General features: G+C 34.7%; 1 protein-coding gene across 3 annotated transcripts in view; it reads left to right on the plus strand.

The window, feature by feature from the left end:
* The window catches only part of LOC118200693 (organic cation transporter protein-like), an 88216-nt gene that overhangs the window by 67383 nt on the left and 4999 nt on the right, over positions 1–15834 (plus strand). For all 3 annotated transcript variants that reach the window (XM_085813738.1, XM_035372651.2, XM_035372652.2), the window contains exons 8-10: positions 1318–1403; positions 6088–6302; positions 11199–11380. In XM_085813738.1, the coding sequence (XP_085669864.1) occupies positions 1318–1403; positions 6088–6302; positions 11199–11380 (483 nt within the window). The remainder of the gene's footprint in view (positions 1–1317; positions 1404–6087; positions 6303–11198; positions 11381–15834) is intronic.

Genomic DNA, 15834 nt, shown 5'->3' on the forward strand with positions numbered 1-15834 from the left:
GCACGCTCAGCGCGTGATTGAGGAGAGATCCGCGGTTCGATTCCCTGCGAAGGCGTTGCTAATTTTTCATCCTGCCTGCTTCCAAAAATACCTAATGTCTCTATAATTTTAGAAAGAGCTGGTTTGAATTTTGAAGCTGTTGTGGTCAGTGATGCCATAAAACTTGAAATGCATGTAAACTACTTCTAAGTTTATGGAAAAAGAAAAGGAGTTCATTAGGTACTAATAAGATTTCTTTTGCCTGTACATTTCTACAAAAATTATTTATTAGATGCATATTTGGAATGGGGGCGTCTGATGCATTTTAGAATAATTTTTTCATTAATTAGCATTTAGATAATCGTCTGTTGATTTCAATGTAGGATGATGAATGAAAATTAGCCTTAATTTACGCAGAGGGCATAGACACATGGATAAGATTATCTAATAAAATGCATATAAAATTGTTAACAGTACTTTAAAATTTTTTATTATATATTTAGAATTTAACACAGATTAAAATACATCTTATATCGGTTAAAATTGATCAAATCGATGTGAAAATAAGGTGGCATTTCTAATAGCATATTTCTCCTGCACATAATAATCAGAAATTAAACATCACCTAAATCAATATTTTTAAATAATATTCCAATTAAATGTGAAAAAAAATATTTTCTTTACACAATTTCTTTTACATTAAAATGTAGATGCCTAAAGTAATGATGTTAAGTAGTTTTTCTGTTTGATGCTTAGTGTACCCAATCTTGGTTTCTTATAATAAAATCTTAAGCTCACCAGCCGCCGAGCGGTAAAGTCGCTGAATACTGGTAGTTCGATCCGAGGTTCAAATCCCACAAACTCGCTTGGCTACGTGGGCATTTTCGTGGTTTTCTTTCCATGTGTAACGTGTATATGAGGAAGATTCTTTTAGAGAGCCCTTCACGAAGGCATCCCTTCTCTTAGGCAGATAGCCCTCGAGTGCCTTGCCATAATCAAATAAATCAAACCAAACTATAAAATTATTAAAATATTATACAAGATTACTTTCTGGCTACTTTTATAACAACGTATGAAATATAAACGAATTTCACTTATTACCTGTTTATTACTAGTTATTTTCTTAAAATGTATTTCATTATGTATAAAAGTTAAGTATTTTCAAATTCCCGAGGCTCAAAATTTGAACACTACACTGTGGTGTCACTTATTTCGCTTAAGGATATTCAAATTACATTCCATTTAATCTTTCATATGCGTGATATTTCTTAAAAATTGTTTCTTAAATATGGATGTTCTTTTCTTCTTTGCTTTCCGTTCCGTCTGGTTCTGCTGAAGTTAGAAGAGAAAGGTAATGAAAATGTTTTTGATCTGCTGAAGACTTCGGCTCTGAGAAGAACGACATTCAACATTTACTTTTGTTGGTGAGTCAGTTTCGAAAATTAAATAACTTTACAATGATCTTCTCCTTAAAGTATTTCATTTTGTTTCTGGTAATATTATCTTCTAAGCAATATCTAAATCTGTAATCAAGTCTTAAAATCACTGTATACTATTGATGAAATCTAGCCAAAGAAAGCACTAACAAGTTAACTAGCGCGCAAGAAATTATATTGGGGGAAGACAATCCAGTGACATGTTGACGCAGTATGGGCTCTTTCATATTACGTGCTCCATTTCTGTTCTTTTAATATGATTTCAAGCTATTTTAACCCCTTCGCGCCGACTGTCACGTATACGTGCCAGCAACGAACACACTTATCTACCGACCGACACGCAGGCGTGCCAGAGCAATGTTGCATTCTCTACCGACTGTCACGTATTTGTGCCAGTACCTTGGAACGTTTTTCAAACTATAATTTCTACCACAAGATGGCACTGTATGTCCATATGGTTTCAGATACATGTGCATTAGACCTTCTACTTGTAATGAGAGAAGCATGACTCACATACACGTGTTTTTGATTATATAAACAAACGGGGAACTAAATGTTTCCGAATGGCGTGATTTATGACGTCTCTTTAAATCGCACTTTATTCGCACGTGGTAGTTGTTTATTGTAAGTAGAAGTTTTATATGCGCTAAAGCGTTGAGTATTTCCGTTTACAGTTCAGTTTTTAGAAAATAATTAGATCTTGTTAGACGTGAATTCTTTCTGTTTTTACCGTTGCAATGTCGAAGCGTCGAAAATGTTTAACGGAGCATGAAATAGCAGAAATGATGCAAAATATTTCAGATATTGATTCTGATATTCTGATATTGATTCTGAAAGATTAACTGAAAGACATTTTCCAAAACTTTGTTCAGAAGAGACTGATAAGAAAATGAGACAACGATGCTTCGTTTGTTCACATTCCCGGAAAAATCCTCCAAAACGGCAAATGAGTTATTACGAGTTCAAGGAATGTAACGTAGGACTGTGTGTAGATCCCTGTTTTAAAATTTTTCATACGAAAAGAGAATTTTAAGTAATACATTTAGTTTTCAGATTATAATGTTAAAAGTGAGGTGGTGAGTAATTAAAATAAAATGTGTAAAATATGCATTTAAACAAGAAATAAAGTAATTAAAGTATATATATATAAATATCTATAAAGCATAAGCCGTTTAAATACTCTATAGAGCATTATTAAACAATGCGTTGATACTTCGGAAATTTCATGGATTTAGGCTTAGTAGCAAAAAAGCCCCCGGCCCTGGAGAGACGCTCGCGGAAGACACTGCCGGCCTCCGCGATAAGCGCGCGTTTTCGCTACCCGGCTCGAAGGGGTTAAAAGTAACTGATATTTCTAAAAAATTTTAAAAGTCAAGCTATAGTCTTTTCTTTTTATAACGATAAATTTATATATGACGTTTTATTCTTCGGAATTTTCCTTAAATATATGTAAAGTGATAGACAGAAAATAAGAATAGCAATTTGAATTTAAAATTAAGCAAACGTCTTCAATGTTAGACGGACGCTGATCTTGAGGAAAACTCCTCGTATATTTATACTACATATAGGAGAGTCACTGATGAAGCTAATTCGTTTGCCAGGATTCGAAAGTGAACTAACTAGGTGCCACAAATGTTGAGCGGTCTTATCCAATATTTGTGCGTAATATTTTAATTTAAAAAACTTATTTGAGTAAAGAGGGTTAGGTTTATTATATTATAAGTTAACAAGAGATTTTCAACTCTTTACATAGTACTTTTGGATATCTGTATTTATGTTTGTTATTCGAACTCATAAAGGAGCAGATCGTCACATACCGCGCTGTTTTAAAAGGCATATATGCCTTTTAATATATATATTCTTTGGTGCAGCCAATTGCAATCAAAATACGAGGTGCACATCTACATGTTATAGCAGTCCTGCATACAAAATTTCAACGTTCTGAGGCTACTCGCTTTTGAGTTATGCGAGATACATACGTATATTTCTGTGTTGTATCCATTTACACGCTTCTTAACTGTAGACAATTGTTGATTTCGTATGGTTTTGAAATATCATACCTTCATTCTACCTCAGCATTGAGCAATAACAGCAGACGTGTATTTTGCAAGTCTCATAATAGAGGGTTGGAAGAGCAGAGCCAGATCATCCAAAGGCATCCCAAAGATTTTCAACAGGACTTTGTTCCTATGAGCTTGATGTCTGTTGTGCATAATCAATATCTTTGCTGTCGTAGTTCATTCTGTCAGATCTATTGAATTTGGATAAGAGTTATTCATTTAAACAAAAATCTGAAACTAGTGTTGAAATTTAAAGCCTTCGAAGCTTTCAAGCACTTGAACTCGATAACTTTCCGACATCATAATATCCTCCCCTTTGATCACCTGCAAACTAGTGCGTTATTGCAAAGTAAGTGTAACTTGTTTTCTGTGTTACTGGACCGATTACTTATCTAAAATCTCAGGATATTTATTATCTAACTCTAGGATAAATCTTGATTCATCAGATTTATCAGATTAAGAGCACAGTATACCATTGTGCTTTATATTCAATATGGCATATTGGAAATATCACTTTTATGGTCTTGTTTGGCATTAATGCTCAAAGTCCCACCAATGGCCGGTTGGATGAGGACACTTACTACTGTGAATTCGATCAGGTTTGATCATGGGCGAACGGGTTGTTTTTTGTAGTTTTTCCGTGTGAAGTGTGAATATGAGCCAGTTTTTCTTAAAAAGTCCTCCTAAGATGTCATTCTTTTCCTTAAGCAAATAGCCCTGGTCTGTTTTCTCATAATCACATAACCTAACCATTAGTTGTTAAAAATGTCTAACTGTTAGTGACAAGCAGGTGTCTTTATACCATATTTAGTCTTTATAACAAACAAATCGGTATACCAAGAGGTAATCATGCGATTGCTTTGAAATTTCGTATGCATAAATGTTTTGACCAAATATGCAAATGATTAAAATTTGGTGTCCAATGAATAAATAGTGCGATCTCCAGCGCATCGGAGTGCGCATCCAGCAGATGTATATAAGGAGCTATTCTTGAACTGTTGTTAAAAGTTTCTGTTGCATTGCGATTTAGGATACCTTTCAACGACTGAAAAAATGCTTCGCCGCAAGATTCAAGCTCATTATGAGCAATTGTAATAAGTTTTAAATGGGTCATATTATTGGATTGAAAGAGGCAGGCTGGGAAAATCGGTGAATCGCTCGTCATATGAGTCGAAGTGATGCGGCGATTAGAAGATGCTAGCAAGAATGGGTGGACAATAGCAGATTTCAGCGTCATGATGGTAGCGGTCGACCTAGGGCCACAACAGATCAGGAGGACAGAGTGATTGTCAGATCAGCTGTCACAGATCAGCTCAGTGCGACCCGCACGCGATTGTCCTCCATGACCATTAACAGATGGCTCATAGAGCGAAATCTACTCTCGTACCGACCGCTACGCCACCTGCCACTCACGGATGCACACTGCAGAGCCATTTTACAGTAGTTCTTGGATCTGTGAGGTTGGAATGATGCTGACTGGGGGCGTACTGTCTTTAGCGACGAATTTCGCTTTCAACCGTGTCGTGATGACCATCGAAGACGTGTCTGGAGACGCTCACAGCAGCGTGCCAATCCTGCCTTCACTACTGCATGGCACACAGGCCAAAGACTTATGGCCTGGGTATCAACCACAAGTTATGTCCTAGGGTATCATTTCTCTTGATAGCCGGACCCCTTTGACCGGCATTAGGGGCACACTTACAGCACAGCGGTATGCCGACCACATTCTGTGACCTGTTTTGCTACCGTTCCTTTGCAGTACCCTGGCCTTATTTTTTAGCAAGATAATGCAAGACCACATACGACACGTGTTACTATGAACTGCCTTACAGCTTGTTAAACACTTCCTTGGCCAGCCAGATCTCTCTTGCAGCAAGAATGTCTGGGATATGATGGGAAGACGATTGCATCTACCGGGGAATGTTGATGACCTAGCCCGACAAGTGAAGCAAATTTGACAAGAAATAACGCAGGTGATCATCCGGGAGCTTTATCAGTCTATGACACACCGTGTGGCAGCTTGCATCCAGGCTAGAGGTAGGTCAATACCTTATTGAGCTCGTTACTTTGCAACTTTGTACCTCTAAATCATTCAATTGTTCTGAAATTTTAATAATTATCTATTCCGTGCATAATCTTTCTATCCACCAATTTTTGTTTCTACCGGACAACTCCTACTTGGCGCGTAGATTTTTTTGTTATAGAGTGTAATATTTTTTTGACACAACACAAACTTTTCACTCCACATCTAATTCTCATATTGTTTGAGCAGAAAAATAGCTTTGGGGCATATTTGTTGACATGTGAGTATCCCCATTGTTGCCGCCAGCGATACTGGATAATTTTTATCCTGCGCTTTACATTCGGATGTGCATTTTAGTACAGATTCACTCGCTGAATTTTTATAGCAATCTTTAATCGTTAAATAGGGCAGCAGTAATATATTAATGAGTTTCTAAATCTTTGTAAGAAAACATTTTGTTTCATATTAGTAACAGCAACTACCATGATATCTCATTTCACGTTTAATTAACCATATACTACTTATAAACAGTTTATCTTTACATAGGTGTGCTAATTTGGTTGTCTTTTGCTTTACTTCTTATTTGTAGGTTCATTATATCTTACATTTACTATGCTCTTTCTTGGAATACAAATGACTTGGGAGGTGACCCGTACATCACGTTCTTCATTTCTGGAGCAGTGGAACTTCCAGCGACGATCATTTTCCTGTACATCAGTAAAGCCATTGGACATCGAATAGCTCTACTTTCCTCAAATGTACTTGCAGGTCTATGTCTGCTGCTCATGATTCCTATACCTGCAGGTAACGCTGATATCTGCAGCCTAAATAGGATATGGTAAAAAATTTAATTCAAGAAATATTACTTTTATCAGCCAGTTTTTCTAACACAGGTGGAAATACGGCTTTTGCATTGATCTTTAAATGTAAAATTTATAAAATTTTGAGATAATCATTAATTTTTCGTTGTACTGAGTCAAGCAATGTATCGTCGCTATTACAGCGCAGCATTTATGACAAAAATGCCCATTTTTATGATAAGTAACAGAAAATAAAAGCATATAGCTTCCTTCAGATGTCGCCCAGGTGGTATAGTGGTTAGTGAACCTGACTACCCTAGGGAGGGGCCCGGGCCCAGGCTCGAATCCTGGAAAAGGCATGGTTTTTTTTTTTAAATGTCCACCTCTTCATAGGGGGCAGCGGTAGCTGCCTATTAGGTGCTTCCATAATGAAATGGCCACCACTTCCGGCTCTTGTAGTGGCGCAAGGCCAATGGCTATTTAATAAAGCTCCTGGCCATTTAAAAAAATGCAAGGTCCTATAAATGATGATATGTGACGCGAAAGTGAGATATCAGCATGAGCATTCGGAACAAGTAGTTTTAAACTTATTCTCTTCATTCCAAGAGGCTACCTTTTCTTTTAAATGAGGCATAGTGCAGTAACACAGACGATACATTAATTATTTCAGAAAAAAATGTTATAATATTTCATTTCCTTTTATCATTATTTTATTCTACTAAAGCAATTGCTAGCTCTGGTTCTTAGGATTTTTAAAGATTATTCAGTGTTAGCCGCCACAGAGTTAAAATTTGTGCTGTGGAAATTATATTATTTCCTTTCGATTAACTTAGTCTAATTATTGCTGCTTTCAGCATTCAGAAGACAAGAATTTCTGAAAGCATTTTAGGAAAAGGGGAATGTATAATAGTCTTCTTTATATAAGAATTATAAAGGCTAGTTTTATATAGTTCAACCGCGCTGGTAACGACCATGAGCACAAACACGCATGCTCCATTCGAACCCATTTATTAATCAAATAGAGTGGATGGAGTATGAATCCTGTAGTAGGGATTTTTTCCATTCTTATTTGTTCTCTGCTTATTTTCACTGCTTTCAAACAGTACAGATTTAAAATGGCAGTAAGCAATACAGATTTAAAATGACAGTAAATGAATTTTTAAGTAATGTAACATAATATGCTGATCATAATTTGTAATTAATTGATTGATTACATTCTGTTTAATTTGTGCGTTTATATATTTATTTATACACTGTTAAAAATATGAGTATTTTCAACGCTTAATTTTGCTATACATGCATAATTTTTATGGTAAAGGGTAAGAAATAAAACTATTATTGTATGATAATTGTTATCATAATTATTTAATTATTATATTTTATTCTATAATTTTTATCACAATGAATTCTAACAGAATAACCATTGTAATTGATTATAAAAACCTTTTGATAACAAGAATTATTATTATATTAATGTAATAATTAATAATTATTATATATCTTCTTCATATTTGAATTGAAATATATGTACAGTAATATACATAGCAAAAAGAATTTTTAATACTTAATTATAATAATTACATTATAATAAATGATTTTTATAATTATTTAATTAATTGTAGTAATTATGTTATTATAAACAATTATTATATGTTTTTAAATTTTTTTCCGCTAAATTCTGTATGCATTATTATACATAGTTCAAGGCGGGGGAAACAAATTTATTTAATTAAAAAGAAAATAAATCGAAAGTAATTTTACGTGAAAGATTACAATTTGGGCAAATGTTATTTTAAATCAACTACGATCAGAGAACACTCCGTTCAAATGGGTTGGATACGTCTTGACCCCCTTTTTTTTCTTTAAACTGCAGAATGAATATTTTCGCTAAAAATATAGTTGCGTTATTTTCAGGGATCTTATTTTTAAAAGTAATCAATGAAATATGCTCTGTTCACCTAAAATTGATATGAAAAAAAAAAAAAAAAATTCTATATTTTTGGTTTCCAGCATTGCACTTTTACTATGCAGATATTCACGTTTATTTCTGCGAATGTGAAATAAAGACGCGAAAACCTTGTATCCTATGACACAGGGCTTTCTCTCCGTCGATAGGAAATCTCTTCTTTCCGGAGAAGAGCATATTGTCATGTGAGCTGTTCACCCTGAGAAACACCACTTCTAACGATCGTAAATATTTTGGCAGGATGCCAGCGAAGGTTGCGTTTGACGCGGTTGAACTATAATTCGTTATTTTCGTAATTGTTATGTTTTTAAATAACTGTAAAAACCTGAGAAAAGTCTTTCCGCAGTGCCACATTGGTTTACCAGAACTCGCAATTTTTTTTTTTCCCTTTGGAGACAACTGAACGCGAAAGTTATTCAACATAATTACCCTAAGTAAATTCTAAAGTGTCAGTAAATGACAATCATTGCCTTTCAAACTTCTCACCAATTTATTAAAAAAACGTCAGTAAAGAAGGAAAATTTTAGATGTTGATAAAATTCGTGCAAATGTTCGATGATATTAAAAAAACTGTGAGTTTTTCCCTGAATATTTTTATGAGTTTAAAAGAACGAATATTTACATCAGAATTGTAGAATGTGGTTTTTTTTTTTTTTTTTTTTTTTTTTTTTTTTTTTATGCTAAAAGACCCAGATGATAGAAAATAAGATCTATTCAGTGATTAAGAATATGATATTGATAAATGTGATAAATATTTATGTAAAAGTGATTACAAATATATAATATTTTTCAACTATTCTGTGTGATAGATTTAGCGGAATACCTGCATAAAATGTGAAACAGGGCAACAGTAATTTAGGTTAAATAAACACGGCGAATAATAATTATTGGAGAAGTCGACCAACAAGCATCAGGTTATATTTATAAATTTTGGAAGACTAGTTTCGATGGTTTAACTACAGAACCATCTTCCTCAGCTGTCTAAGTGTCCATTTGCACTTAGGCAGCTGAGGAAGATGGCCCATTTGCAGTTAGGCAGCTGAGGTAGATGATTCTATAGTTAAACATCGAAACTAGTCTTGCAAAATTTACAAATATAACTCTGGTTCTTGTAGTTTGATTTCTCCAATAACGGCAATAGTAGTTTGCAAATGAAAAGCTTTTTAAAGAAAGCTTAGTATTCTTCTTTATCTGGTTATGAAATGATCGCTTAGAAATTTCAGCATTTCTCATCGCGGAACTGAAGCTGTAAGAAAAATGTCTTTGAAAGTGGCACATTTATTGTTAGGTATAAACTTCCTCATGCAGAACTGATTTTTTATTCTAAAATTTAGAGAATGTATTTGCTTTCATCGGTTATGTTGCTGTAGACTTTGACTTATCTTCATCTCACTGAATAGGACGCATGCAATTTATTCGTGTAACTGTTAGTATCGGGTTGGCAAGAATGTAATTTCGGTTTTTTAGTGTGGAAAGAAACTCAAATTTTTTTCTACACAATAAATGAACTTTAATTAGTCAAATATCTTCCATTCTGTTCGATGACCTTTTGTCATCTTTCTAGTAACTTCTTGATTCTGCGCTTATAGTAGAACGTTTGGTCTTTTTCAGCAAAAACCTAAACCAAGTGCGATGTGAGGTCATCGCTATTACTGAAAGTCTTACCATTTATGAAGTTTTGTAAAGTTCGAAGTAAATGATAATCCGATGATTTAAGGTTAGGGTTATATGGAGAATATGACATCACCTCCAAACCACGTTCCTGTAATTTAGTACTTGTTGCTAAAATTGTGTGAGGCCTCGCATTATCGTGGAGAAAACGATGCCTTTACGATTTGCCATTTCTGGCCTTTTCTCTTTTATTGTTTCCTCCAAATTCATAAGTTGTTGGCAGTAAACATCTGAGTTGATCGTTCGGTTGTTTGGAAGCAGCTAAAAATACACATTTTTTGAAATCTCACTAGATTGAGAGCATGATCTTTTTCCGGTGGAATTTAGTTTTCGATATGATTTGTGCTGATTCATTGTACTTGGATCATGATGTTTTTCGATTAATGTTATTGTACATGATCCATTTTCCATTATCAGTGACAATTTGTTTAAAAAAAAGAGTTGATTGTATTACGTTTGAAATGCGCATAGCAACTACTGTTAGGTGAATTTATTTCAATTTATGTGAAAACCAAATATCGAGCTTCTTAACGAGTCCAAGACATCTTATGTGATTTTCAGTTGTTGCGTGTGATATATTTAAACTTCTTGCAATCTCTCGCAAAGTTATGTGACAGTTCGGTTCAATTATAGCTTTAATTCTGTCATCATCAACTTCAGAAGGTCGACTAGAATGTTGTTCATCTTTATGTGAAAAATCTTTAGAATGAAATATATAAACCAGTTCCGACACATGCATTCTGTTAAGAAATCAAAACCATAAACTTTACGTATCTCGTTTTGAGCCTCAGCCGCTTTCTTGCCTTTATGAAAATAAAAAAGAAAAATATGTCGAAAATGTTTATTTTTGCACCTTATGTTGAAACTGAGCGTAAACTAACAGTTGTACACAAAAATACACGGGGTGATTTTCTGTGGCAACTTAAAAGCGTCAGCTGCCAAATCGCAAAAGAAAGAAAAAAAATTATAAGATATACGGAAGAATAACAAAATAAACATAACACTATCTAACCGAAAGCAAACCGAAGTTACTTTCTTGCCAATCCAATATTATTTAAAATAAATTTCAAAAGTTCAAAGTTTTCGGTTGTTTTAATGTCGCATTCATTCATACCACTATGTTAATATTTTTTAAACATATTAATAAATAAAAAGTTTATTTTTAAATTCTAGCCCAAAGCATATAGTTATAAAAAATTTTAAATATGGATTTTAAACTTGAAACTCAGTTGCACTTAAGCTCTTCTTATTTGTGTGTTCTAGATATGACGTGGCTGTCAATTACCTTCTCAATGGCCGGCAAGTTCTTCAATTCCGCTTCTTTTGATATTATCTACATCTACAGTGCCGAGGTCTTTCCTACTGTAGTCCGGAATGTGGGTGTAGGATCCAGTTCCACTTGGGCTCGAATAGGAGCCCTAGTTGCTCCTTTCATAGGACAGCTGGTCAGTCTATCTCACTTTCCTTATAATTGCTGTCTTTGTAAAGGTAACTCAAAATGCGATTTATGTGATCAAAAGTATCCTGGAAATTGTATAGAATGTAGTGATGGTGCTTATGCACTTTAGTTCAGGAATTAAAAGGAAGTTGGACTCATTGGTTGCAGTGTCAGTAGTTACTTTGGTAGGAAAGGTATTTGTAACATTTTTTTTATGTTTATCCTCCAACTGTATTTTCGAAAGAATGGAAAATATTTTATATTCCTCTAGGAGGGTAGTCGTTAGTTACGTCAGCGATATTTAGCCCACACACGGCCACTGGACTTCCAGACAGCCGTCGATCTGCGTAACACAACGTCAGTTTTTCTTCAGATACATGCTAAAAATTTTTCATGTAGCCAAATTCGCAAACTACATTCTAATTCAGCCCATAGTTATTCTGTAGGTATTTTCTCCCTCCTTCCAGCATGCCTTTGTGGTATAACGGTAGCACACTCGGCTCGTATTCGAGAGGTCCAGATTCGAGTCCCGACGAGGACATTGCTCATTATTTATGTCACCCGCTTCAAATAATGACTCTACATTGACGCCCGAATTGACGCCCGTGGTGCACTATAATTCTTCACCACCCGGATTTGGCAATTAGGTCCCCAAATCCCCAGTCGCTTTAAGGTAATTTCTACCTTCTTTTAGCATGTCTTCATGGTGTAACGGTAACACACTGGGTGCGCATTCGAGAGTTCCAGGTTAGAGGTCCGGCGAGGGCGTTGCTCACTTTTCATGTCTGCCCCTTCAAATAACCTAATCACTCTATAGTGTTAAGATAGATCGGGGCTGTGAGTGAGCCAGTCGAGTTCTGATAGATCCATAGCAGAAAACAAATGTTGTATGGCTTAGAACCCAATCTTACCGAACAGAATGTCTTCCTCCTCGCACCCTCATCAAAGTGTTGTCACACTATGGGCAGTGTTGAATTGTCTAAAATATTAAGAGAGGTCTTTTTGCTCACGTTTCTTTTTACAGGACTCAAGGAACTAAGCCCAGACCGAAAGAAACAAGATAAGATTATAATGCTTCTTTCACTAAACTTTGCTGAATTGAGGACAAGTATTCTGTATAAAATGTCATTCACCTGGCATTTGTTATACCCACGCACGGCCACTGGACTTCCAGACAGCCGTCGATCTGCATAACACAACGTCAGTTTTTCTTCAGTTATATGCTAAAAATTTTTTATCGTGTTGAAACCCGAATACTTTAGCTCTGAATGAAAAATCATTGTTCTGACATTGTATTGAACAGAACTGACGAATCTTTCGCAAATAGATTTGGCTGATTACATAAGGTTTTGGTTTACCACTCTAAGAAGCCGCGAATGGCTCCTGTTTGTCAAACTGCGTCGACAACGTGGCTTTAGTTGAACAGATGTAGTTCTATAGTTTTTCACTTCATAAAAAATGTCATTCCCATTTAAATGTTCCTCATTAGACATCATCAGGTTTCAAGAACGGTTGGTAAATCTTCGGATTGTGGTAACTTGGCGATGTTCTGGCGAAAATTTGGCGACCAACCCTGCTACAGCAACCTGCTAGTTTTTTTTTGGGGGGGATGCCATTTTGTTTTCACAAAATAAATGCACTTTTTTTTTTTTTTTAATTCAACATTTTTTCCAAAAATCTGATAGCTGAATTACGCTTATGCTAGAACTTTTATGGAAAAAAAAAGTGCTTAACCATGACGACCATTAGGTGCGAAATTGAGAGAAAGTGCAGAATCGCCCACTGCTTCGCGCGTTTTTAAGAATTGCACATATGCGGTATCCATGTACACGTCGACCTATTTTCACTTAAAAATACATCCCATAATGGCACAGAAATGGCATTGCGCGCACTCTTGACTTTATCCATGTACACATCGACCTATTTTCACTTAAAAAGTCAAAGAAACCTGGCAAAAATCCAATTCTTCTTATTCTTGTAAAAAACGCAAACAAATAAGTGGACGATTCTGCACTTTAGCAGCAAAATTGTTTCTAAGTGCTTATTAGCTAAAATCACGATCGGAATTTTCCGGAAAATGTCACATGACATGTCTCATGATCTCTCATTTCTCTCAGACAAAATAATCTGTGATTCGAACTGTGTACTTCTCAGATTATCGCTAAAGTCCTACCTAGTAACCTTTATCGCCTTACCAAAATGTCGCCAAACTACCTGTTACCATATTCCAAAGATCAGCCGAACTATTTTTCGTAACAAAGCAACCAATTACTTCTCCTTTTTCGAACTCACCGAATGGCATCTCCTATCCACGTTGTGTTTTAAGATGTGTATTATGATGTCTCTAAAAGGGATTCCTAAATCTTCTGCTAATTTCGGAATGAGTCATGACTTCTTGAATAATTTATAAACTTTTCCGAACGTTAAGTATACAGTGCTATGTCAGAGGGCAAATTTACTACTTCCTGGAAGCATTAGAATGCTTTTGATCACATAGTGCCTTTCGAGGAACAAACCAAATTACTGAAAATTTACTTGCATTTATTCGATTTAAATACGTTTATGAGATTGCGAAAATATTTAAATGAAAAAATATTTATTTTAAGGATTATACTGACCATTACAGTTGGTTAACTTCAAACAGAACTGATTGATTAATTCTGACATGAACAATTAAAATCTTCAAACAGAAGTAAAGTTCTCTTTTTCAATGAGAAAGATTTAATTGAATAAAAAAAATTATAAATATCACTCTTGATGAATACCTCCACTGAAAATAGGACCAATAAATATGAAATCATTTTAAATTGGTAAATTTTATTTTATTTTGTAGTTTCAGAAAACGCGTTCACATTACATTTTCCTAAACTGAATTATAATTAAAGTTCTTTCTTCCCATTCCGGTTAAAAGTCAAAATGACTTTTGTTTCAGTAATACAAAGCCATGACTGAAATTTGTTTCATGTTTAAGTAAAAGTTTTATATAATTTGCAAAGAAAAAGAAGTATTTTTTATTCTAGTAAGTGAAAGTAAATCTTAGAATGAAGAATTTATTTTTTCTGTGGTTGTAGTTAATTTCGAAACGGTAATAGTAAGCTTATATAATAACAATAACTTGCTTACAAAACAACAATAATAATCTAGACTTGGACCATCAGTTGTCTAAAATAGGGATTCGAAATGTTTAGCTCCTTTGTGCATATTGATATGGTCCGCCTGTGTACAGTGTAGTGAAAAAAAATTGTATTTTTGCATTAAAAAATTTATGTATGATAATTTTAACGTTTTCAAAATTTTTTGTTTTATTTATTTTGCTTTATTTCATTTAACGACATACACAAAAGGTAAAAACCTATTTTAAATCAATGGGAGAAAAAAGTCATATCTGGGAACCGAATTATAAAAATAAACGGAGCTCATCACTGTGGCCCATATCTGTGTCAACATTCTAAGAGGATCTAGTCTAGATAAAAACTTATGTTGGTAATTACATTCTAGACATCCATTACGTGTGATTGTTTGCTACACTTTGTTTTTCTGAATTACTCTGAATTTATAGTAGCAATAGTAGTGTTATAACAAATATTACTAATAATTTCGTATTGCTTATTTTGGACCTGATAATTCTATTTTTGTCATTTCTTTGAGTACAATCCATAGTAATAGTTTGATGATTAATCAATAGAAACGAAGCTATATGCAGGGTGTTTTTGTTTTAATTCACACTTCTCAGAGCCATCTGTAGCTCGGCCTATCAGCTACCACCAAATTTGGTAGCGGGGCAAATGACGATAAGAGGAAAACATTTATTGAAAAAAAAATTTCGTTTCGAAAGTTGCGGATAAAGGAAAGTATGGTCTCTGCCAAACCAAACTACTAAGGATCACATTTCTTCCAAATCTGAATCACGACTTTTAATGCGTTTATTTATAGAGGGTCTTTATATAGGATGTGACAATTTCTACTCACACGAAGAATGGCGGATGCGTTTTATTGATGAAGAGATGATCTTCCCAAGTAATGCGCGATGAGGTAAAGTGAGACGCATGTTGAATCCTGCTTATATTCAGAATGCCTGTCGGTGTTTTTCACTTATTTTTATAGACTGATTTACTGACGCTGCTGTCATTTACATTACCGAGTATTTGCATTTTCAAATTTTTCCTATTTCATGCACATTTTGAGTTGTATAGACTGGAACAGCGCCACATTTTTCTCTATTGACACCTTTCGAAACTAACTTTTTTTTTTCCTTTGAGTCTTTTCCCCCATATCATCCTTAGTCCTTCTGCCAAATTTGGTGGCATTTCAACTGGTATATCGAATTATAGATGGCTCTGAGTAGTGTCAGTATAAGAAAATACCCCATACTTCTTTTAAAGAATTGTGACGTGGTTACAGCCGAAAACATCACGGAGAAAACAACGCAAGGCGAAAACGTCGTGATACAAAACATCGTGG

The sequence above is a fragment of the Stegodyphus dumicola genome, chromosome 1 (genome assembly GCF_044657685.1).
Source record: "Stegodyphus dumicola isolate Sdum_Otavi_A_Nest chromosome 1, ASM4465768v1".
NCBI lineage: Eukaryota > Metazoa > Arthropoda > Arachnida > Araneae > Eresidae > Stegodyphus > Stegodyphus dumicola.